The sequence below is a fragment of the Myotis myotis genome, unplaced genomic scaffold, assembly GCF_014108235.1.
Source record: "Myotis myotis isolate mMyoMyo1 unplaced genomic scaffold, mMyoMyo1.p scaffold_m19_p_10, whole genome shotgun sequence".
NCBI classification, from domain to species: Eukaryota; Metazoa; Chordata; class Mammalia; order Chiroptera; family Vespertilionidae; genus Myotis; species Myotis myotis.
In genome coordinates, this window is record NW_023416314.1 from 45,156,346 (window position 1) to 45,181,158 (window position 24,813).

General features: G+C 47.8%; 1 protein-coding gene across 4 annotated transcripts in view; it reads left to right on the forward strand.

Moving 5' to 3' along the window:
- The window catches only part of PPFIBP2 (PPFIA binding protein 2), a 131,911-nt gene that overhangs the window by 29,905 nt on the left and 77,193 nt on the right, over window positions 1-24,813 (forward strand). The window contains exons 2-3 of one of the 4 annotated variants that reach the window (XM_036325272.1): window positions 6,371-6,470; window positions 17,003-17,217. In XM_036325272.1, coding sequence (XP_036181165.1) covers window positions 6,371-6,470; window positions 17,003-17,217 — 315 coding nt within the window. Of the gene's footprint in view, window positions 1-6,367; window positions 6,471-17,002; window positions 17,218-24,813 lie in introns of all 4 variants that reach the window. The other 3 variants (XM_036325269.1, XM_036325268.1, XM_036325267.1) reach the window with 3 other exon arrangements.

Consider the following 24,813-nt stretch of genomic DNA (forward strand, 5'->3'; position numbering starts at 1 on the left):
TGCTAATGTGTTCCAGTGAGAGCAGTATGTGGTGTTTCATGGTAAGGACTACAATTACTTTTGCTTTTGTTTCCATGAAGTTCTTTTGTCATTTGCTTGGTTTTCTATTTTTTTAAAACATTTTTTTAAAAATTAATTTCAGAGAAGAAGGGAGAGAGAGATGTAATGAGAATCATTGATTGATTGCCTTCTGCACACCCCCTACTGGGGATCAAACCTGCAACCTGATATGTGCTCTGACTAGGAATAGAACTGTGACCTCCTGGTTCATGGGTTGACACTCAACCACTGAGCCACACAGGCTGGGCATGGTTTTCTATTTTCTTATCATTGACTTAAACAAATTCTTCACCAATGATATAAGTGTTTAAAGCTATCCAGATGCATTAGGTGTTCTGTTAATTTCATTTTACTGAGGAAATCTCTCCCAGAGCTTTTGGTAGCACCCTAATCTGGACCAGTTACCCCTTCACACTTGCTGCAGAGCTGTTGCCTGATCCCCCTGTCTCCTACATATTCACTCTGTCCTTGTGGGTTTATGTCTTTCAGAATAAATTCCGCTATTATTGTTTTAGTGGGTAGCTAACTTAGATGTTTGGCGTCAATCTGCTGTATTTACTTGAGGTCTGTCTTGTTTACTCTTGGTTATAACAATGAGATTGGCTTATATTGATTTTATAGATGAGACCATTGAGGCTCAGAGAGGTTAAACAACTTTTCTGAGGACCTACAGCCATTAGCAGCAGGGCCCAGGCTTCAACTCAAGACTGTCTGGCTATAAAGTTGTTACTGGTTGACAAGGGGTGTGATTTAGAATTTACGCACTGCCATCAACTTGCTAGTGTATCTTCCTCCATCCTCTGCTGCTTCTTCTTCCTTTTTAAAATGCTGTTAATGGTTCTTGCTCTACTATCCCCAAGAGATAGGCTTTCTGTATCATTTAAGAGGCTGTCTCCCAAGTGTAAGGATCTAGCAAGAGGTATTTCTTATTTCTTAAAATGACCATTTAAGAGCAGCTGTGATTTATTGGTGACCTGCAAATTCTAAGGAAGACTTTGGTTTGTTGTGATATGGTGACACTTGGCCACCTGTTGGACACTCAGGGAGGGGAGAGGCATGAGATGTTTGGTGGTGGTGGGTTCTTGGCTGGGAGTTCCTTCCCCAGGCCTTGCCTTCTACTTGGGGAGTTGGGCCCCCATCTGGATGCAGCTACTGGGGAGTCAGGATCCAGCCCAGGCACAGGAGACCCTGGAGGAGCAGGGGCACCGGGGACTCTAGATCTGTTCCTGCTTCCTTCCTCCATCCAGGATGGTGTGAGCCTGCCTCAAACACCTGCAACCCCAACCCCTTTCACTGAGAGAAAAGTAGTTCATAAAATGAAGTGGAAGCTTGCAATTCAGTATGGGTGGGATATGTTCAGGTTTGCTTGCATGGGACTTATCTTAATGACTTCTGCCTACTTCTGATTCTCCTAGGCTGAACTCGAAAGTGGTTCGTACAGTGCCTAAATCACTGCATGCCTCAGCGCACACCAGATGATGGGCAATGAATTGTGGCTCACTCTCTAAATTTCAGAACACACACATCCTGCACCTGAATCAGCTCTCAGGGGCCACACCGCCTTTGTGAGGTGCAGTTCAGTGGCCTTGGCATCTGCCCCCAGACACTGTCGTTCTAAAACATGGTTGCCCCCTCCTGGTTGGCTGGTCTTAAAGCTGTTTGCTCCCTGGCTGGTAGCCAAGAGGAAGGAGAGTCCTATATTAGGGGAGCCCCAGCTTCAGACACTGCATAGGAAGATGACAGCATGGAGAGAGGCCTGTGGGTGAAGGGAAGGAATGATGAATGGGCTGCACCTTTTCTTAGACAACATTTCTCTTGGTATCAGAGGCCTGTCTGCTCATCAAGGTCCAATGCAGGGCTTGGTTAATCGTCCAGGTGTCAGAGAGCAGGAAAACACTTTTGGTCAATATGACAACCATCACTGTATGAGTATTTGAGAGCAGTGTCCTCCTCTGCCTGCTCCTCTCCTTCCTGGGCTGGTGGGGCGCCTTGCTTTGGAGTCCCCCAGGCAGTGCCCACCCCTCTGTCTTCTACTCCATGTCAGCCCCTGGGCGGCTGCCCTAGCTCCCCTCCCACTGGCAGAAAACATGACTGCAGTTCCGCTGGCCACCACCTGCCTTGGGGTTGCCCTGATCCCTCTGTAACTTCGGAGTGTGCTCTTTTCCAGCCCCTTTGGATTATTGCTCCTCAGTTGCGCTCTCCGGCCCCTTCGCTGCGCTCCTCTCCAGGAGGCCCTCTGGCAGGGAGCTTCCCACACACAGGCCCCAGGTCCTTGGGGAACCCGGGCTCCCAGCAGAGGTGATGTGTCTGAGGGGATGAACAGACACAGCAGACACCAGACGCACTGGGTGTTGCCAGATGACACGTTTGCCTCTGAGACCCCATGTTCTGGAGGGCAGGGATTGTCCTACTGCGTGTTACTGATGGGAGCTCAAACCTGACAGTGGTGAGGGATGAAAATGGCTATGGTTGCCAGATAAGAATGGTTCATGGCCTCGTGGCTTCCCTGTTCCAATAAGAGTGCCCATGTTCATAGATGGGGGCTGGAGGCGTCACTCCCATTGCATGGTTTTCCCGTCAGGGTCTCTTCTGTACCCCACTGGCACCCCATAGCCACCCTGTGACAGAGGCTGGGAGGGCCCGGTCTTGCCCAGCTGTCTCTCCCTGCCTCACACTGAGCTCGTTGGCTGCCCTCAACCGGTTCCCACTCCTGAGTGCTCCCAATCTGCCAGTCCCGGGCTCCCGGATTGTAAATATGATACACCCTTGACTCATGTTTCGCTTCATGCCAGCTCCCACGGGTCCACCCAGCTTGCTGTTTGCCAGGTGCAAAGTCATCCCTGGGCAGAGGCCCTAGGGTCTTTTTTGTTTATTTATTTTCTGTTTCCAAGGGTCATTTTTTATGGCCCTTTTGTTGCTGGGGGCTATAGCCTGGGCCCTCTGGGCTTGGTGGCTTCCAACTGCTCCCTAACTCACTCTGGTAATGAGGCCTCATGTGGGGCCAGTCTACTGAACGATGAGACCTTTCTTTCTGAAATCTCTGTCGGATTTGTATCTGAGTTCACTTGATTTGTTGCTCACTGGTATCCAGGCCCTTGAAGTAGTGAGTGTGATTGCCAAGCTCCTCTCGTTAATTGCCCTTGTCAGGCTATGTGAATCCGTGGAAGGTTTGACTCATCTTAAGCAACTGGATGCGCCTGTATAATCTTGTCAATCATTTTGACGTTTGCCAACTACATCCTGCCTTTACATGCTCCTCTACCTTTTGCTTACCACATCCCCGCCTGGAACCGCATTCTTCCCCTTATCTTCTGAGAAAGCTCCTACTCCCTTCAAGACCCGGGGAAACTGCATACCTGCCTCTTCCAGCGTGCCTCCCTCGGTGTCATAATTATCTGTTCATAGTTTCGTCTTCTGCTGCAGATCATGTGGCCCATCGGGACAAAGACTAGGCCTGATTTATTAGTATCCTCTAGTGCCCCTCACTGTGGGTTCAGGGCAGGCTGGCTGCATGGATCCACCCATTTATTCACAAGTATTTACTCATGAACGTCCTTGTATCAGGCACTCTCCGGGCACTGGACACATAGGGGTGAACAAGACAGAGAAGGTCCCCCTGCCTCCATGGAGCAGGTTAGCAAGGCCAGTGAGCAAGGAAACAAATGTATGGACGAGATGCTTTGTAACTGCTGTGCTTTCAAGGAGCTGCTTTAGATGGAGGTGTGCAAGGAAGGCCTCTCAAGGGACTTTGTAGCTGAGACCTGAAGGATGAGAATAAATCAGCCGTTCAGATTGCTGAGCGCAGGCAGGTGTAAACTTGGACAGGAGACTGAAGCGTGAGGAGCAATCCGGCCACGCCCCTTTGGTAGATCACAGGAAGGAATTTGGATTTTTCCCTGGGAGCAGTGGGAAGTCCTCTAAGGGAAGGGTTTAAAACTTTTACTATCCCAGGTGGCTGAACAGGTGTGAATGTGCTGAATATTGCCTGCTTCTGTTGCGTCCCTTTCCCTGCTGCCTCTTATTTCATCCCCATCCAAGCTTGCTTCCATTCAGGCCCCCGAGATTTGCACACTGTGTTTGCTCTGCAGCCGTCTGGGCTGCTGTACTTACTGTGGACCAGCCCTGCTCCCTGTAGCTTTGGCTGCCGCCTGTCCGGGCGCTGAGGCGCCAGTGAGGTTCTGACATTTTCATTCCCCTGAGCCGGGTGCCTCCAGGACTGCAGGGCTCAGGGCCTGTCTCTGAGCCTTCCTGGCTCTGCACCTGACCCACTGCCTCGCCCTCCACACACGTGGTTGCTTATCTTCCTTTGCCATGCCTTCCTCCTCCAAAGGAACTGACTCTTAGGTTATCTGGCTTCTCCCTCCTTGAGTTTACTTTAAAGTCTCTCATCCCCAGAGTAATGCAGTACAAATACATCCTCAGGTTATCTCCTCACTAAAAAAACCCAAAAACAAATCTCATATATATGGAGCCCTTACTATGGGCAAGGGATTGTACTAAGCGTTTTCTATGAAATATTAATTCCTCACTTAATTGTGACATCAACCCTATGAGTCAGGTGCTGTTGTTATCCCCATTTTACAGATAAGGATACTAGGGCTCAGAGGTAACACAGTAAATGACAGAGCTGGGTTCCAAGTCTGGCTATTTTACTGCTAATGACTGGTATAGCCCAGTCTGGTTCTTTGTGGTTCTAACATTCTTATCCACACCATCTCCAAAGGCACTTTGGAGTGTCTGCTCACTGACCTCTCTTTACTCCAAAGGCCCAATGTCACTCACAGCAGACACACCCCACCCCACCCCCACTCCACCCACCCTCCTGGACCTTCTGTTTCCTGACCTGTACCATCCTTGGATATGGGGGCTGTGTCTCTGTTCTCCACAGCACTTGTGCCCATTGGACACACACATAGGATTTGCTGAATGAGCAAATAAACAACAACTCCTACCTAAGTCTCTTCTTAGAATAGCAATGCGGCCAGTCAAGGAGTGAGGGATGCAAGGAAAATGAAAGAGGCTGTAGGAAGACAGTTTAGTTTAAAGACTTTTCTTAGAGGCAGAGGGATCTAGAGAAGGAACTAATAGATACTTCTCCCATTAGAAGGGATTAGGGAGTGGCTACCAGGGGTGGGCAAACTTTTTGACTCGAGGGCCACAATGGGTTCTTAAACTGGACCGGAGGGCCGGAACAAAAGCATGGATGGAGTGTTTGTGTGAACTAATATAAATTCAAAGTAAACATCATTACATAAAAGGGTACGGTCTTTTTTTTCAATAGTTTTATTCATTTCAAACGGGCCAGATCCGGCCCACGGGCCGTAGTTTGCCTACAGCTGGGCTAGACAGTGTATCCTTGGAGGAGTTCTCCAGCCCTGAGAAGATGGGATTCTGTACCTTTTTTTTTTTTTAATTGAGTTGAGAGAAACTCAAATTGTTGTTCCAAGTATTTATGCATTTATTGGTTGATACTTGTATGTGCCCTGACCTGGGATTGGGATGATGCTTTAACCAACTGAGCAACTGGCCAGGGCCTGGATTCTGCCCCTGAACCAAGAACCTACAACCAAGATTACTTTATCCAGCAAAGCTATCATTCAGAATTGAAGGTCAGATAAAGAGCTTCACAGATAAGGAAAAGCTAAAGGAGTTCATCACCACCAAACCAGTATTATATGAAATGCTGAAAGGTATCCTTTAAGAAGAGGAGTCAGGTGCCGGGTAGCGTAGAGCTAAAAGTGTAGGAGACGTGCTCCTGGTTCCTGGGACAGTACTCTCGCCGTGATGGTGCACCCACAGCCTTCCTAGGTGCGGACATGGGGCCAATTGAAAAGTGAAAGTGGCAGTTGAGGCCTCCCAGTCTGGATCACACCTGCCCAAGGGAAGTGTTGCAGGTGTGGGACAAATGCAGCTACAAGACAGCTAAATGCCTGCTGTGACCCACTGCTGCAGGGCTCATCCTGACAGAGTCCTCGCTCTCTGGGGAGCCTTCCCCAGTGTGGCAGGAGCTCTTGGAGCCTGGGACTGTACTGATGGCGAGCAGTGGCAATCACTGCCTCCTGCTACAGGTGACTCCTACTGGCTTTTCATTGCAGAAGCAAATGGGATCATGTGGTAAGGATTCATGGAAAAAGAGCACTTATACCAGCAGGGAGAGGCCATAGAGGTGGCAGAACCCACAGGCCAGCTACCAGGATGCTCATGAGAGCGCACTGTACTAGTACGATGAGGGAGTAAAGGGCTTTGGATCTTGTACGCATATTGTGGACTCTGTAATTTTTCCTGTGTTCTGTATTTGAATTTTCAGTAGGAGGAGGAGGAGGAGGCTGAGCAGGGAGAAGGAGTCATGGCTTCTGAGGCCAGCCACGCGCTGGCAGCTGCCCTGGAGCAGATGGACGGGATCATTGCAGGTACGGCAAGTACGGTGGGAAGGCTGATGACTGGCGGCTCATGCCCCACACCTGAGAAACCATTTTTTTTTATTTTACTTTCTGTTTTTTTTTTGTTTTTTCTTTTTTTTTTTTTATTAAATCTTTATTGTTAAGATTATTACATTTGTTCCTCATTTTTCCCCCACATAACTCCCCTCCTTCCAGTTCCCACCCCACCCTCCGCCCTCACTCCCCACCCACTGTCCTCATTCATAGGTGCACGCTTTTTGTCAATAGATGCATATTTGTTGTTCATAATTTGTATCTTTACCTTTTTCTTCCTCTTCCTCTTCTTAAAGGATACCTTTCAGCATTTCATATAATACTGGTTTGGTGGTGATGAACTCCTTTAGCTTTTCCTTATCTGTGAAGCTCTTTATCTGACCTTCCGTTCTGAATGATAGCTTTGCTGGATAAAGTAATCTTGGTTGTAGGTTCTTGGCATTCATCACTTTGAATATTTCTTGCCATTCCCTTCTGGCCTGCAAAGTTTCTGTTGAGAAATCAGCTGACAGTCGTATGGGTATTCCCTTGTAGGTAACTGAGTTTCTTTCTCTTGCTGCTTTTAAGATTCTCTCTTTGTCTTTTGCTCTTGGCATTTTAATTATGATGTGTCTTGGTGTGGTCCTCTTTGGGTTCCTTTTGTTTGGGGTTCTCTGCGCTTCCTGGACCTGTAAGTCTATTTCTTTCACCAGGTGGGGGAAGTTTTCTGTCATTATTTCTTCAAATAGATTTTCAATATCTTGCTCTCTCTCATCTTCTGGCACCCCTATAATTCTGATGTTGGTACGCTTGAAGCTGTCCCAGAGGCTCCTTACACTATCTTCGTATTTTCGGATTCTTTTTTCATTTTGCTTTTCCGGTTGGGTGTTTTTTCCTTCTTCGCATTTCAAATCTTTGACTTGATTCTTGCGCTCCTCTGGTCTGCTGTTGGGAGTCTGTATAGTATTCGTTATTTCAGTCCGTGTATGCTTAATTTCTAGTTGGTTCTTTATCATAACATCGAGGGTCTCATTAGATTTCTTGTAGATCTCATTAAGTTTATTGGCGGCTTCTAGACAGTTCTTGAGAGACCTTAAAAGTGTGGTTCTGAACTCTATATCTTCCATTGACAATTTTGTCCTGTTTCTTTGTCTCCGCATTTTTTTTATGCTTTCTTGGTGCACCCCCTAGTGGTCTTTGTGCACAGTCTTGTTGTAGTTAAGCCTTGATTGTTGTATTTAATACTGGGGGGATTTGACCTCCAGGCCAACTGGCTGTGAGAGTCAGCTGTGTCTGCAGTGGGAAAACTTCTGTCCTCTGGGGAGGTGCTAATCTAGCCTTTGCCTGAGGCTATCTGGCAAATGGCTCTGTGCAGGGCTTGGGCGGGGCGGGTCGCACGGGATCAAACAGGGCGGGCAGAGGGAGCAGTTATGGCTGCTCTCAGTCCCGTCCCCAGAGGCTCTGCCTCTCAGAGTCCCAGCAACCGCTGCAAACCTCAGAGAGAAAGCTGCCCTCGCATTCCGACCGATGCCAGACAGTACCGCTCCTCCCATTTGAGTCTGGGTCCCTAGAGACTTGCCCAGAACTGGAACTCAGGGCCTGAGCCTCCCTCCAGATTGAAAATGACAACCATGCCCTCAGCCACCAGCCCGCTCCGCGCGCACCTCCGCACCTTTGTATTTTCTGCACTGCACCTCCTCTGAGTCTCGGTATGCTGTTCTCTTTCCTTCTAGTTGAAGAATTTCCCCTCAGCCAGCTTTCCTGTGGTTCTGGGTGATGTCCGTTCCGTCTTTTAGTTGTATTTTTGAAGTGGTTGTGCGAGGCAGCATTCTCCGGTGTTTACCTATGCTGCCATATTGGTTCTCTCATTTTACTTTCTTTTTGGTGCAGAGAGAAGTCCCTGGTTGGATTTTTTAAAATTTAATTTAATTGTTTTTTATTATGCATGCCATCTCTTTTTGAAGAGTACAGTCTTCTAGAACTCTGATATTTGGTGTGTGAGTTAGGTCTCTGTTGAGACAGGGCGGATGTAATGTATGTTAGCGTGCATATAACTGCCACAGTTTGGATCCTGGCTGCGAGGCAGCTTGGGTGCAGTGAGATTGATTTTATTGTAAATCCTTCAGGGCACCTCCCATGGCTTCTCACAGCCGAGCTGAAACTCGGAGTCTAGCTGACTTTGCCACTTAACGCAGGCATTGCTCACCCCCCAGCCGGCCTCCAGTGTGTTTGGGAGTCAGGAGGCGGCTTCGTACTGTTTCACCTCATCCCCCAGAGAATGTTCTTTTGCTGTATTGTTTTTTTATCCATTGCAACTCTAGGAAAGATGTAGCAAAACTGGTTTTGAAAAGGCTGCCAGTGGGCTGTTCGGACGATTAACTCCTTGATTATGGCAACCCAGCCCATGTTGGTTGGAACAAACTTGTTGAAAACCTTTCCCAGCGGGCCCAGGTCTCCACTCTGTCCTTACCTGATGCAGGTCAGTGGCCTTGTCTGCTGACTGGGTGCTTCTTTGGGGCTTTGCTCCTGGTGTGAGCTATGGCTGGAGGAGGAAGGTTTGGGCTGAGTGTGGCTAGAGCCCAGCACGTGCACAGGTACCTGAACTGTCCCCTCTCAGGTGTGTGCTTTTCCTGCCATGCTGCAGAGACACATCTGACTTACTGAGGGTTCTAGGTGTTTGCCTGTGGGAATGAGGGCTGCCTGTGTGTTGAAGCTTCTTCCTGTTATTGGTGGCACTGTAACATGTTCTAGCTGTTACCTGTCAGGCATTTAACTTCTCAGGGAGCGCAGGGGCCCTTGAGTGTGACAATGATCCACTTTCCGGAGGCTCCGCAGATTGGGAAGTCCTGTTCTAGATTAGGGCCCCCGAAACCCTACTGAGAGGAAACAGTCAAGGGTGTGGATTTCCTAACAAACTTTTCAGAGTCTCATCTGGAAGCTCCCAGGGGCTCATGTGCTTTGAGCTCAGAGCCTCAGGGTCAGACCCTCAGATGGGCTCAGGCTGTAGGCACTGCTGAGCCCTCAGCCCAGGACCACTGAGGAGACCCTGGCAGAGCACAGAGCCTTGGATGGCTATGAGGGATGAATGAGCCTCCTCCTGAACAAGCAGCCTGTGTGGGTCAGGCCCTGCCTCCTAACTGCTCCGCACAGGCATTCCTAGAATGACAAAGCCTCGGCACAGTCCCTCTGTCTCAGGGGATTCTGTGGCTGGATCCTCAGGGCCTCATCTTGGTCCAGGATCTGCAGGTGAGGGTCTGGGATGGGTGTGGAAGGAGTGACCTGGATGTTGCTTGTGTGGAACCTGGAGACCCCTCCTTGTGCTCCCCCACATCACTCTCTGTCCTCATGTCCTGTTGCTATTTCTTTATAGCACTTATCACCCCCTGACCTTTGACATTCGTTTTTGTCTCTTTGTATGTCATGTGCCTCCTGCACTGGAATGTAAGTTCTATGAGGACCGAGGCTGTGCTGCCATCTCTGGTGCCTCAATTGGTCTGCAGCACATAAACATTTCTTTCATACATTTGTGTTACATGTATGTGTTACTTATTTCTGAGACCAGGCTCTCCTTTTCATTGGCTAGAAGGCAGTTAGTGGTTTCTGCACGTACCCTCTCTCTGGCTGCACCCTGAACTTCATTCTTTTTTTTCCCTGATCGTACCTTTTGGGCTGATTCTTTTGGAATAACAAATCACTAATTTTTTTGAAGACTCAGTGGTTGGCATGTCCTGTGAACCATCTCTTGAGTAGTAATTGGCTCATGCAGGGTTTGATAAGCACTATTTGACAGATAATTCAACACGGAGGTTATTAGTGAGTGTCTGGAGGGCATATGTTCTATGCTGTTTGTGATCAAAAGAATGATAATTATTGAATGCCTTTGTGCTGGACACTTTGCCTCAAGATTGTTAGATCATCCTCATTTTCAAGATGGTTGGGCTGAACTGGACCACAGAGCTTGGGAATTTTATGGTTATTGATGTAGACTATGGAGTAGTACTGGCAAGGTTAGCATCCCAGCTCAGCCACTTACTCTGGCTGTGGGAATCTTTGGGCAAATTGCTTAATTTCTCTGAGCCTCTGTTTCCTTATAGATAAAAGTGGTAATGATAATACCTAGCTCATTATTGGGATGATTAAATTAATGCAAATACGGCATTTGGTAAGTGCTCAATTGGCGTGCTACTGCTTATTTTGTGGATGTTAGTATTGACATTACTGTTTTTACCACCCAAAGTCATAGTGCTAGTAAATTGCAGAACTAAGGTTTGAGTTCAGGCCTATCTGAGTCTCTTCTGGGCTCCTTTTTTTCCTAGGTTAGTTCTATGATGGTGGATAGTAGGACCCCGGGGGTTCTGGAGGCCTGTCTATAGGAGAAGAGAGTTCATCGGGAGCAAGGTCCACTTCTGTTTTGCTGCCGGTCCCTTAGCTAGAGAGTGACTTTGCTCTCATCTCTCTTACACATGAGACTTTAAAGTACGGGTCCCTTTGCTTGTAGAGTGGCACAGTTACAAGACAGTTTCATTCATAATCATAACTCTACATAAGGGATTTCCCTTTATAAATTACTCTATAGCCTGATAGGTGACTGTTCACTTCCCACATCATGACACCACAGATCCCGCAGATATGACATCTTCGTGTGAACCTTTAAACCAGTGGTTCTCAACCTTGGCTGCACATTAGAATCACTTGGGAATTTTTTTAAAATCCTGATTTCTGGGCCTCATCCTCCAGAAATTCTGTTTCTTTGTTACTAATGTTGTGGCCCCACCCCATAACAAAGAAACAGAATTTCCGGAGGATGAGATCCAGAAATCAGGATTTTAAAAAGATTCCCAGGTGATTCTAATGTGCAGCCAAAGTTGAGAACCACTGCTTTAAACCTTCCTTTCTTATTTCAATTCTCTTATTAATTGCAGTCAGATGATATCAAGTAGTGCCTACACTACCAAAACACCATTGCTTTTGCCTGTTAAAGTACTTAAGTGAGTACCCAAGGGCTGTATTCTCTCACTTTATGAAAACACAGTCATCACTTATTTCAACGGAGGAAAATGTTATGGACTTCCCAAATAGCACACCCCAAATAGCAACCATTTGTGCACAAACAGCATGGATTCCTCCTAAAACAGACACAATGCCTTCAATAATGATCATTCATAATCATTATGAAATCCCTAAATAAGGGATTTCCCTTTATAAATTACTCTATAGCCTGATAGGTGACTATTCACTTCCCAAACCTCTTTCCAAAAAGAGTAACATTTAGGATATGTTTATGTGACTAAGCATTTACTACAAATGAAAGTGTTCTGCTCCTCCAATCAGTGAAGACGATGCAGGAGATCATCGCTCCCATGAACACGGCCAGGAATATTCTGAGGACGTCCTGATGCTCACATCCAAGTACCCCCATCCTGAGCCATCATGTGGCAACCCTCATCTCGAGGCACTCGGGGGGCTCTGGGGCTGTATGAAAATGAAATGCCGTGCAAGCACAAATAGGACCATTAAATGAAACTTTCTGTACAGTCGAATGGTTAAAGCTAAATCAGTATATCCTAGGTGTGACTACTTGATTGGAACCCTGGAATTTTATGCTAGAAAACTGGGGAAAGGTGACTGTGAAAGACTCCAGGGCCTCTGTAAAAATGATGTGTTTCTAGTACAAAAGACTATTGTTGTAGCTTCTAGTACCTGTTAACTTTCGATCTGATCTTCCTCCAATGGGTCCTTTTGATGCACCTGCAAATAATACTATAATTGAATTACAGTGTTGACAATTAAAATTGAACTCTGCATGGCTTAATTACATCCCTCTGGATGGCCCAGAGCAACTGCCCCGTATGCTAATGTTGCATAGGGCTTAGTTTGTGGCTTACGGGTTCAGTGGCTGCTCAGTGAGGCCACTTCTGTAATAGGGACCAGAGAACCCTGCGGCGAGGACACAGAGGGCCACTTATTCCCCTCACTGACTGTGGCAAGAGGTTATTCATGTGATTATTTGCAAGCTGTACCCATGAACGAGGAATAGTTAAAAGGAGCCTGTTTTATGACCGTAATAAAAGAGCTTGCTCTGCCTGGGCCTTTCTGCCAGTTCTGGTTAGTATCGGGGTTGGGTTTTTGTGTGTTGGGATTTTTTTTTTTTTTTAAGATTTAAAGATTGAGGGTAGAAAAAGTTCTGATCAAGACAGATTATTTACCTTGGCCCATAATGATTTTACTGTGATGTTGAAGGTCACACGACAAGTCCATGCTCAGCACAGGTAATTGGTCTTGTCTACACCCTCTCAGAAGTAGGTCGGCGCACAGCAGTCATCAGTAACGGAGTCACCTGATTCCCGTTCAGGGTTCAGGTGGAGAGTGTTCTGCTGTGACTTTGAACTGAAGAGAGTCAGAGTGGAAGTTTGGGGTTATCTAGCGGGCTCAGATGTCAGAGACTCTGCTTTGTGTGAGAGGTGGCAATGACCCACAGTGGCAAGCACTGTTCAACACCATCATTCTCTTTTTTTCTCATTGATTTACTGAGGGTATTGCCCTTTTGAATCCTGGCATTATACAGACGTCCCCCCATCCAGTCTCTTCCTTTGCTCAAGCCCTAAGCTGTCTCCTGTCCCCCTCAAGTGGCCCATGGAAGCCCAGGTATTAGGACATCAGGGAATTGGCGATGGCCTACAGGGAGAACACTGCTCACATGCTCTTACCCTGAGGTTCTGAGCTTTGATGGTTTGGTTGCTTTAAAAAGTGTGTGTGTCTTTGGAGGGTTTTCTCTGTACAACTCGTCTGCCACTGCCTGCCCTGTTACTGCTATAATGCTGTCACCTTCCTTGGCTATGGTCTCCTTCCTCCATCTTTAAGTCCTCACCTTTCATTTCTGACTCAATGTTCTGCCTCCATGTCCTGATTTAAGAGCTCATGTGACTAATAATCCAGGATAATCTCCCAATCTCATGACTCTTAATCACATCTGTAAAACCCCTTTTGGCATGTTAGGTAATACATTTATAGGCTCTAGGAATTAGGTTATGGACATCATTGGGGGGGGGGGGTGTCATTATTCTGGCTAGCACAATGATCAATAAACAACATCTATTTATTCCCCTCCTTAGTTTTAAACCAATTAAGGAATAGACAAAGAGAAAGGGAGACCAAAATATCCGCTTTATCATTAGTTTTATTTATTAGGAAGGTTAGCTTGACCTAAAGCCACCATTAGGACTTCAAATACCTCCCATCCTACCCGCACAAACACACACCCCAAATTGAACTTAATTCCAGACTCCAGACTTCCACCTTGCTGAGGCAGAACTAGCCTCAGGAAGCCTTCCTGAGGAGAATGCTCGCACCCAGGGTCAGGTGGCTTCGAAGAGAATTCCTTCTTTCAGCTCTCTCATCAGAGGAGCCATTCCTCCTTTGAGGAAAATTGAGTGAGGGGACGCAGGGGAGGCGCCACAAACGTGGCCTTAGTGGAAACCACCCTCCCTTCCCAGGGACATGTGGAAAGAGTAATAGGTCCCCCTCACAGCAGTTCCTCATCGCTGTCTGTGGTCAGTTTTGAAAAGCTGCTTTCTATGTGCTTGAACATCACGTGCCATCTCTAGTTGTTTGCACATAATTCGCTATTCGTCCTTTGTTGTTTAGCTATATCACTCCTTTATTTTTTATTTTCTTTTTGGGTTTGCTGGATCTGTCATTTCCCAAGGGGGATGGTCACAGTGTGTTATCCTTTTTACCTGCTTTTTGGGTTTTGAAATGCGTGTTTAGGGTCTGTTTACCCCAGGTCATCATGGGAAGGTCTGTGATTTCCCTTTGCGGTGCTGAGGACCGCTCAGGTGCCCAGCCCCAGGGCACCGTTCACATGCCGATCCACAAGCTGCACCGGCAGGTGCTCCTGAGGGTGTGAGCTGGGAGCATTCCCTCCTTTTCTGTCCTGAACAAGACAGTTAGAATTATTCACTTCCTGAAGGCTTGATAGAACTCACTTGTAAAAGCATGTGGCCTGATATTTCCTCTGTGGAAAATTTTTTAAATTATGGCTCTAGCCCTAGCATGTTTGGCTTTGGATAGAGCATCGGCCTGCGGACTGGATAGAGCATCAGCCCACAGACTGAAGGGTCCCAGGTTAGATTCCAGTCAAGGGCCTGTACCTTGGTTGTGAGCTCAATCCTCAGCCCTGGTCAGGGTGTCTGAGGTAACCAATCTATGTGTCTCTCTATCTCTCCCCTTCCCTTCCACTCTCTCTAAAAATCAATGGAAAAAATATCCTCAGGTGAGAATTAACCAAAAAATAAATTTAAAAAAATTATGGTTCCATTTTTATAGGACTATTTAGATGATTTTTAAATTTATTTTTATCATTTTATTCAGTGATTGTGTGTGTGTGTGTGTGTGTGTGTGTGTGCGCGCGCGCGTGCGCGCGTGCGCGTAGCTGTTTTTAACAGTTTAATCAATATACCTACTCCATTGTGTGGAATAATTAGCTCTATCTTTTGAACACTTTATAGTTCAATCATTCAGTGTCATAATTAAAGAACTGGATTTCTTTTATTCCATTATTCACATTTTTGAGTTTAAATGAGTGAGTTCAATGCACTTATAATTATTATAATTACTGGTATAAAGGTATGTGTGTGTTTATTTTTGTTTTCTGTTGTCCAAGACCACAGAGTGATCAAAAGTTAATGAAAGTCTCAGTCTTCCCAACTACTTTTGGCCTGACTCATCCTACATTTATAAAGGTGTGTGTGTGTGTGTGTGTGTGTGTGTGTGTGTACTGGAGTGTGTCCAAGACAGAGAGGGATTACTCAGTAATTGTATGCAGATTGGGGGTCTTGCTCTGCTTCTGTCTGTTTTCTGGCCTGAACTTAGGTTGGGGCCTCCTCATCAACTCTAAGTTGGATCTGTAGGAGCCAGAGAACGCTGAGTGCACACGGGCGTGTGTGGGGCAGACAGTTCCCTAGCTCCCCAGAGCCACGGACTTGTTTGTGGGTTTTGACCCATGGTTCTCTCTATCCTGCACTTTCAGAAAGCAAACCGGTAATCAAATGGTAATTGTTTCCTTCTGTGTGGATCTCTCATTCCAGAGGCTGCCTTGGTAAGTAGGAAGCTGGCTCTCAGAAGAGTAAAGGGCCCTGGAATTAGACGTCAGGCCTGCAGTATAGCAGTGGATGTGGTGGCCCTACAGCCCACATTTTCCATCCGGGGCCTGATTTCAAATAAGTTATCCTGTTGGCCTTGTAATCAGTCCAGATGCCCTAGAAACTCCACCATCTAAACCAGTGGTTCTCAACCTTGGCTGCACATTAGAATCACCTGGGAATCTTTTTAAAATCCTGACTTCTGAGCCTCATCCTCTGGAAATTCTGTTTCTTTGTTAGGGGGTGGGGGCCACAACATTAGTAACAAAGAAACAGAATTTCCGGAGGTTGAGGCCCAGAAATCAGGATTTTAAAAAGATTCCCAGGTGATTCTAATGTGCAGCCAAGGTTGAGAACCACTGACTAAACCATATTTCCTAAAGTGTTTCTTAAAGCAGCACAGAAATCCTTTAGTAGACTGTGTCGCTCCAGTTTTAGTTTGAAAAATACATCAATGTATTTAAGCAAAAAAGACTTTAAAAAAAAATGTTAAATGACGGGGTTTAGAAAGGCAAAAACAGTCCTATTCAGGACACATCAAATTAGAAAGACCTGAGTCAATAGCCCAGATCTCTAAGGAAGTCTAAGCACGCGTCCCCTTAGCTATTCATCCAAGCACATGTGCAGACATGTAGTCCGATTCCCCTTCCACATCCACTGGGCAGGAGCACTGTGCTAGGAACTCAGTCAAATTGACAGGGACTCTGCCCTCAGAGACTTCAGGACCACGAGGAGGAGATGAGATGTGGATACACAGAATAAAGTAATACAGGTTAAAAGGGCAAGGGCGCCAGCAGATAGAGAGTTTTTCCCATTGGGGACATCCAGGAAGAAGCTCAATTCACTAATCCCTCGCCAGCCCCAATGTGGCGTCCCTCCCGCTGCATCTGTTGATGACAGCAGGTCACCGGCCAGTCAGGCACCACCCTGGGATAAGGGACCAGAACGCACATGCCATGGTAGGAGGAGCTCTTGGTGGTCATATGTGCAGACTACCACGTTAATTTAAAGAAAAACAAGAGTATTAACCTGAAAGTTGACGAATGGCATCTCATCGTTTTGGCAAGCATGTTTTGGGTCAGTGGTGAGGGCTGGCTGTGTGTTCCCATTGACTAATGGTGTGAGAGGCCATATGTTAGCCCCCAGGGGCACAGCCATCGCCTCTGACAGGCCTCTTCCTGTCACGCCCAGCCCAGCCCAGCGCAGCCCAGCCCAGGGTTGAGGATGGGTTCTGCCGAGTTTACTTTTGAGTGACTCTGCTGAGGCAGAAGTGGTCTTCTGGGCTCTTTTCTGCCCTTCCCCCTCTCCTTTCACTCCCTTCCCTCTTGACAAGTTCCCTGCCCAAGGCGTCCACCCTTCTTACCAGGGTTCCCGCCTCTCTTGTTTTAGGCACGAAAACGGGTGCAGATACTGGTGACGGTACCTGTGAGCCTGGACTGGCCTCCCCAGCCTCCTACTTGAGCCCCTTGCCAGTGCTCCATCTCATGGAGGACCTGAGGCTGGCCCTGCAGACGCTGGAGCGTCCTCAGGAGAGAGCGGCGCTCCTGAGCCAGATCCCGGGCCCCACAGCCGCCTACATAAAGGAGTGGTTCGAGGAGAGCTTGGTGAGTAGGCCCAGAGCCTGTTTGGGGAACCACTGGGGGACATCATCACAGAGTCCAAGGAATGCCACCGCCGCCTGGGGATGTTACTTCATCTGTCCACCTTCCAGTCTTTCCTTGCTTCCAATCCAGCTTCAGTCAACCCCCACAGGGTGGTCCTGCCCAGGAGGAGGGTAGAACCTAGCCAAATGACTAAAGCGCCACAGTCAGCCTGCCCGTGCACTCCTGCTCCTCACCTGAGAAAGGGAATCTAGGCCAGAGAACAACAAACATGGAAGGTTCCTCCCCAGGATTACATGGACCACTTACTGAATAGGGGGTCTATTCCCAGCTGGATCCCCCACTCCTTGTTCCTTACAAAAGACTAGAATCTTGTCACCTCATTCATTCCTTTACTGCTGCCCCTACTCCTCAGACCTTCTTACCCTAGAAATGCTCCTTGTCCCTGGAGTAAATGCAGGCTTCCTTACTCTCCTCCTCCTGCTCTTTCTGGATCAAGCCCGCACACCTGCTAGTCTCCAAAGGCAGCAGATGAGTAACCGAAGCTGATGAGTATGTGGCTTTGGTTACTTGTCTACCTCCCTGTGGAGACCAGTTGGTCAACATTAAGACACTAGTCACATCTGGAAATGGGTCAGGTGAGGAGTGAGCCCACTGAGGGATTGACCTGGAATGCAGTTATTCCAGGGCTGGAGGGAGGAACCTGGGGAGCTGAGGCAGCACGTGATCACCTAAGCTGAATTGGAGGATGAAAGCCAGGATGCAGTCTTCTTCTAAAGCTATAGTTCTGCAAACTTGAATCAAAATTGGAAAGTATGCATAGAGTGAGGAAGGCAGGAACGGGAACACTGAATTAGGAGGGGGGACTTGATGTTGGAAATCACAGACCCAGGAAGTTGAGATGCCCTGGTCTAGAGGCCATACCGTTTGTTACAGGTTACATCCCAGGAGTCCTAGCCTGCTTTCTGTTCAAGAGGCCTCTGTCAGTAGTCTCATCCCCATGCCTTCCTCAGAACACTGAACAATATATGTGTTATTCAGTATTTTCAGTATATAGGCTGTCTGCCTGGTATTCTGAATATATCTATGCCAGTGTGGTGGGGAGAATGATGACCTCCCAAAGATGTCTACATACTCATTGCCAGAACCTGTGAATATGGGATATGACATGGCAAAGCAGAAGGTAGCAGGTGTAATTGAGGTTGCTAGTCAGCTGAGTTTTAAATAGGGCAGGTAGCCTGGATTATCCAAGTGGGCCCAACATAAACACCGGAGTCATAAGTGGAAGGAGGATGCAGAGTCAGTGTCAGAGTGATGTGATTCGAGGACTCAACACATCATCTGTTGGTTTTAATGATGGAAAGGGGGCCTGGAGCCAAGGAATGTAGGCAGCTGCTAGGAGCTGGGAAAGTGGACTCTCCCCTAAAGCCTCCGGAGGGAACTCTGCCCTACCAACACCTTGATTTTAGCCCAGTGAGACCCATTTCAGACTTCTGGCTCCCAGAACTGTAAGATAATACATGTGTGTTGCTATAAGCCACGTGGTTTGTGGTAATTTATTACTACAGCAATAGGAAACTAATACAGCCAGACACTGCTTGGAGAGGACAGTGGAGAAGGTTGCTGGTTGGGTTTCACGTGGGCCTGTTATAGGTTAGGTTTGAAAACCTGCTCCTTAGGAGCGGCAACAAAGTTTCAATTATAGAAGGTAAATAAATCCCAGAATAAAAAAAAGAAAAGAAAAACAGGAGAGGCTGGGAGCTTCCATTGCTGGCTTGGCCAGCCTGAAAACAGCTTTCAGCACCTCACCCAGACTGGCCAGGCACCCCAGTGGGGACCCCCACACTGAAGGGGGTGTGACAAGCTGCAAACAGCCATCAGTCCCTCACCCAGGCTGGCCAGGCACCCAAGCGGGACCCCCACCCCGATCCGGGGCACCCTTCAGGACAAACCAGCCAGCCCCCACCCATGCACCAGGCCTCTATCCTATATAGTAAAAGGGTAATATGCAAACTGACCCTAACAGCAGAAAGACTGGGAATGACTGGTCACTATGACAAACACTGACCACCAGGGGGCAGACGCTCAATGCAGGAGCTGCCCTCTGGTGGTCAGGGTGCTCTCACATGGGAGGAGCTCTGCTCAGCCACAAGCCAGGCTGATGGCTGCCAGTACAGCGGTGGTGGTGGGAGCCTTTCCCACCTCCTCAGCAGCACTAAGGATGTCTCACTGCAGCTTAGGTCTGCTCCCAGCTGGCAAGTGGACATCCCCCGAGGGCTGCCGGGCTGCCAGAGGGATGTCTGATTGCCAGCTTAGGCCCAATCCCCCCGAGGAGCAGGCCTAAGCCAGCAGGTGGTCATCCCCCAAGGGGTCCCAGACTGGGAGAGTGCACAGGCTCGGCTGAGGGACACCCCCCAGCCCCCGAGTGCACAAATTTTTGTGCACTGGGCCTCTAGTCTTTAATAAGTATGTCCCATGCAGCTTGCTAAATCTGGCCGCTCTAGTCCAAAGGTATTAATATCTTTGACACATTTTTCCAAACCACTTTTTAGAAAGATTGTGCTCATTTATATTTTCATTAGTGGGGCTTTTGTGCATCCTGATCAATAATAATACCTAAAATTAAAAAAACACACACACAACTTTACTAATTTCATAGGGAACATGCTTTCCTTTTATCATTGTTGCATTGCTTTGTTTAGTAGGAAAGTTAAGCATTTTTTTTCATTAGTTTAGTATTTGTTGTTCTGAATGGTTTCCCAAACTGTTGATCTTACCCCATCTGAACAAAGTTTCGTTCTCCATATATTCATATTCACCTAAGCAGTAATATCCTTATGTATGTAAATTATAAAACAGTTCCCAAAGTAGAGATTTTTAAAGGACAGGCTAAAAAATAGTCCCAATATTTTCTTTGGACACACCCTAGAGATCACCTTGAGTCCCTGAGTGTGTGTGCCCTACCCTGGTCTTCTCATATTCTATACTTTTTTTTTTTCTATTAGAATTTTGGTGCTTTTCTTAAGTATTTAAGTGACCTCTGTGATTGGCTCTTTGCTTTATTTGCAGCATTTCTTTTCCTAATGTTGCTTTTAAATGTCCTTTATGGGGCTTTTTGAGACATGGAATTTAAAAGGATTGTCATAGTAAACTCTATCAGTCTTTCCTGTTTGGGTTTTCTGGCTTCCTTTTTATCTTTAGAAAGGCCTTTCCCACACTCGGGTCAAGTAATACCTTTATCTTCCTCCAGTAGGTTTATGGTTTGATGATTAGCTTACGGTTCACTCTAATTCATCTGCAGTGCTTTTTAGTGTGTCGTGTGACATATGGATCTAACGTTTGTAATTTACCCAAAAAGCTTAAAAAAAATCTTTTTTTTTTAATTCAAAGGCAGTTGATAGAGTTATTGGTTTTTGCAGGCTTTATTGCAAAAACAGCTTGTGTTCAGATTTGTAAATCTCTTTTGGGGTTATTTACAATGGTTGGGGAAATGCCTTCCCTTTGGGGCGATTTTCCTAAAAATTGTTGCATTCATAAATCTTTTAGAGTAATTATGGCCATCAAAAACCTATGAATAGTATACTTTTCAGGGGTCAAAAGTTCATATAAACATTCCATAAGACCAGGGCTGGATGTTAATGTTTTGATTTTGCACAGAGACAGCCTGTCTGTATTTTAGGTCTTGCAGACCTAGAGTCCTTCTACAATCCGGGTGCACTCACATTCCATAGTGGTCTTATCTGTATGGAAATAACATCTAAATCCATGAATCACTGGTACTTTTTTCTTTTTGATAGTATTACAGATCCACTGGAACTTTTTATTTTTTAAAATATATTTTATTAATTTTTGCAGAGAGGAAGGAAGAGGGATAGAGAGTTAGAAACATCAATGAGAGAGACACATCGATCAGCTGCCCCCCGCACACCCCCAACTGGGGATGTGCTCGCAACCAAGGTATCAAACCTGGGACCTTTCAGTCCGCAGGCTGACGCTCTATCCACTGAGCCAAACTGGCTATGGCCACTGGAACTTTTTGGATTGGCACTTTTAGTTAGAAGCCCTTGCTACTCAGGTGTGGTCTGTGGACCAGAAGCTTTGGCATCCCCTGGTAGCTTGTAAGAAAAAAAGTGCAGAATATGGACCCCCTACCCTAGACCCACTGAACCATCACCAGGTGATTCTTACGGACATTAAAGTTTGAGAAGCACTGCCTCAAACCAGAGACTCACTTGAATCATTTAAAAAATAAATCGCATGTGGCTTAGAACTGGAATTGGAACTAGTAAGGCAGCCTGAGGGATCAGGCAGGCAGCCTTGTCCCTTTTCATCCATGATATCTGTGCACCCCTTGAATGTTTGCAATATTCTCGTTAGACAGCCTCAGTGACTGCTTTGTGCTACATTGTCCTGGCATGGTCCCGCTCTGCCTTGCGACATCTCTGTCATTGGATTCTTTCTCCAACAGAGTGCCATAGACAATAAGGAGGTTGACATGTCACTAATATGTCCAGAGGATGGGAGGAGGGTGGTCCCAGGGTTAAATCAGTGGCTCTGTAATTACCTCAAAGGCTCTGGCTCTTCCCATCTTTCTGCCTCACGGTCTTCAGGGTGTTGGTTTCCCTCAGACGTGTCCCCTGGCAGTTGCTGGATGGCTACTGCAGCACCAGGCAACACAGCCTCACACAGACACAGCCATGTTCAGAGGAAGGACATGTCTTCTGTAATTTTTCTTTAATTAGGCAGGGAAGTCCTCTGAAACCCTCCCGCAGACTTCTCTGTGGTCCCAGTGGTCAGCATGTTTCACATGTGCATACCCTAGCTGCAAGGAAAGCTGGGAAACAGTATTGGTACTTTCATCCACCAGAATGGGGGTGGCCTCTGTCAGGAAGGAGCCAGGATGAAATGGGGGAAATGAATGGCCCTTAGGAAGACAGCGCAGAGCAACTGCCGCACATCCTTAAGGTTTGATTTTATTCTTGTTGACTGACAAGTTCTTTTTATGTTTTTTCCCCGTGAGTGTGTGTGAACTCAAATTCCTGAAGGAGAGAATCAGATTGGCTTAGCTCATAATTTTTGAGCTAAGTCCCCCAGGCCTACAAAGAAATGTTAACTGCAAAAAACAACAACATACAAACAAAAACTGAAATTAAAGACTTTTTGGATTAGCTCCCCTTGGGTCAGGTTTCCACCCAAGAGCCAATCAGCTGTGGCCAGAGGAGAAAGATGAAATGGTAGGAAATGTGGTTTCCTCTTGTTGCTATTCATCAGGGATCGTGGGTCTTCAGGCACAGGTATTGGCATATGTAGTACCCAAGGAAAACGGGGCTGCTGAAGAGGCAGTGGTTGGTGGTTAGAATGAAATAAACAGCAGACAGACTAGTCCTGGACCACCATCTGTATGGGGGCGGGGGGCCTCTTCTACTGCGTGTTGGGTTGGCAGGGCTGGACACAGAGTGGCTGGCAGTTGCAAGTACTCTCTGGGGAGCTAATTATAAGAAGGTCGGACTCATCCTAAAGACCAAGGGGAGCAGACCTGCCCAGGACTCAGTGTTCCTGGGCTCTGAGTGAGTTTCCAGAGCTTTGGGGCCTGAAACAGGGCCCTCCCTTCCTCGGCAGCCAATAGGAGGAGGAAAGGCTGGCTTCTGGCCTGGAAGGTACGTGACGGGCTCTCTGAGCTGGGAACATCCTCTGGGGCTTCCGTGAGGAAAGCAACACAGGGCCCGGATTCCCTTGTTCTAGGAGCAGTATCTCTTTCTGAATTCTGGGTCTGTCCGTGAGAGCTGGGAGAGCACCAGGAAGCTCCGTGTTAGGCTGTAGTGTAGGGAGTTTCCTGCAGTCCGAGAGAGCTGGGCCTGGCCTGCAGAGAAGCAGAGGAGGCCGCCCTGTGCTGTGGTGCGGCACCACAGTGACCCTCGGGGTCATAGAGGGGCACAGAGGAGGAAGCTGAGGCCCAGGCCGGAAAGCTGAAGCTTCTCTGCTGTGATGGGAACAGAGCCGAGTTCCAGAAAGGGGCAGCCTCCTTCCCCTCCCTGCAGCCACCTCCTAGGCCTGCGGTGAGGTGTGCAATGATGCCCGAGGGGGAATATGGCCATTTCTGGTCAGGAGCCTCTAAGCCCCACCAGGCGGTCCTGAAGTTGAGAAAGGAGAGCGGTGCTTGTCAGAGACACTGACATGTGCCATAGGCAAGAAGGGGCCGGTTCCGCTATGACCACCCCCAGGAATCTGGCTGTACCTTGACTCTGGAAGGAGTGTCACTGTTCTTCCACATCTGCTTGGCGTGGTTGGGGGGAGGCTGGGTAGGTGGATCCAGGGCCAGCATGGGTGGTAGAGCTCACACAGGGGCTACAGTCAGGCAGCTTCCAGTGGGCCCTGCAGGGCTGGGGACACCTCTCTGGTGAGGGGGTGGTGGATCTAGCCCGTGCACAGTGGTAACTAGTGATACAGGTCCTGGGAGATGCCCAAGAGATTCCAGAGCCAGTAAAGTTTCCAGATGGAGCCACTCTGGGTGCTTCTCCAACAGCTGGAACATACACTTCCCATCTTCCACAGACACCAGTCTGTCCTGCTGTCTAATTGGATGTGGGTCTGGGGGGTCCTCGGTGAAGACCCGCGGCTTCAGGTGCCAGAGATGAAGCGTGGGGAAAGGCAGGCAAACCCAGCAGCAGCAGGAGCGAGGGCAAATCAGGGCAGAGCCCAGGCTCCAAGGGGAGGGAGAAAGGTTGGCAGAGAACCTCCAGAGGGACTGTACTCTGTCCCCCGCCCCGGCCTCTGTGAGGTACATGGAGCAGGTGTGGCCCCAGAGGTTGCAGCCTTTCCCTGCGAGGTTGCAAGAGTCCTGGTCACTGTGCTTGGGCAGGTGGAAGCAAACTGAACCAGGTGAGGAAAGCGTTAAAAGGCCAGTATTCTGCCACTTTGCTTATGTGGCTTTGGGCCAGCCTCCTTGTCCCTCCTGTGGGACTCAGTTTCCTCGGTAGTAAGGACAGCTGGTTTGGCAATCTGTCTGCAGGAACGGAACTGGCCAAGCATCCAGCCCTACAGTGTGTTGAGGGGCTCTACTGAGCGGCTTCCCGTAGGCACCACCTTTGCCTTCCTGCATTTAGACCTTCGGTTTCCTGGGTGAAAACAGGTTAGGAAGCTGCGCAGTGTCAGGGCTCAGCGGAGCCGGCATCTCAGGAAGAGTGGAAAGGATGTCCCGAGTGGGCAGCCTCTGCTGGGCCTGGCCGGTCCGGGGAAGTGAGGCCCCATCTAGGATGTGTGCTCACCTCTGGCATCCTACTGGTCGGTTCAGGTACCTTCAGTTACCTTCATAACTAATCTTTCGAAAAACAAAGAAGACCTAGGCCCAGTAGGACCCATGGCCCCCCGCCCTCATCAGTTCCACCACCTTGTCACAGATGGCGGCTTCTGCAGCTCCCAGCTCCGCACACAAAGCCCAGGCGGTCCTGCCAGATTCATCTCGCAACCTTTCCTTTTGGCCAAAGGAGCAAATCTGTTTACCATATTGAAAAGCCAGAGAGAGTTGCAAAACAGGTGGGAAGGAAAGGCTGTTGTTTTAATCATGAGCTGTGAGCTTGGGTTTCTCATTTGTCTCTATAT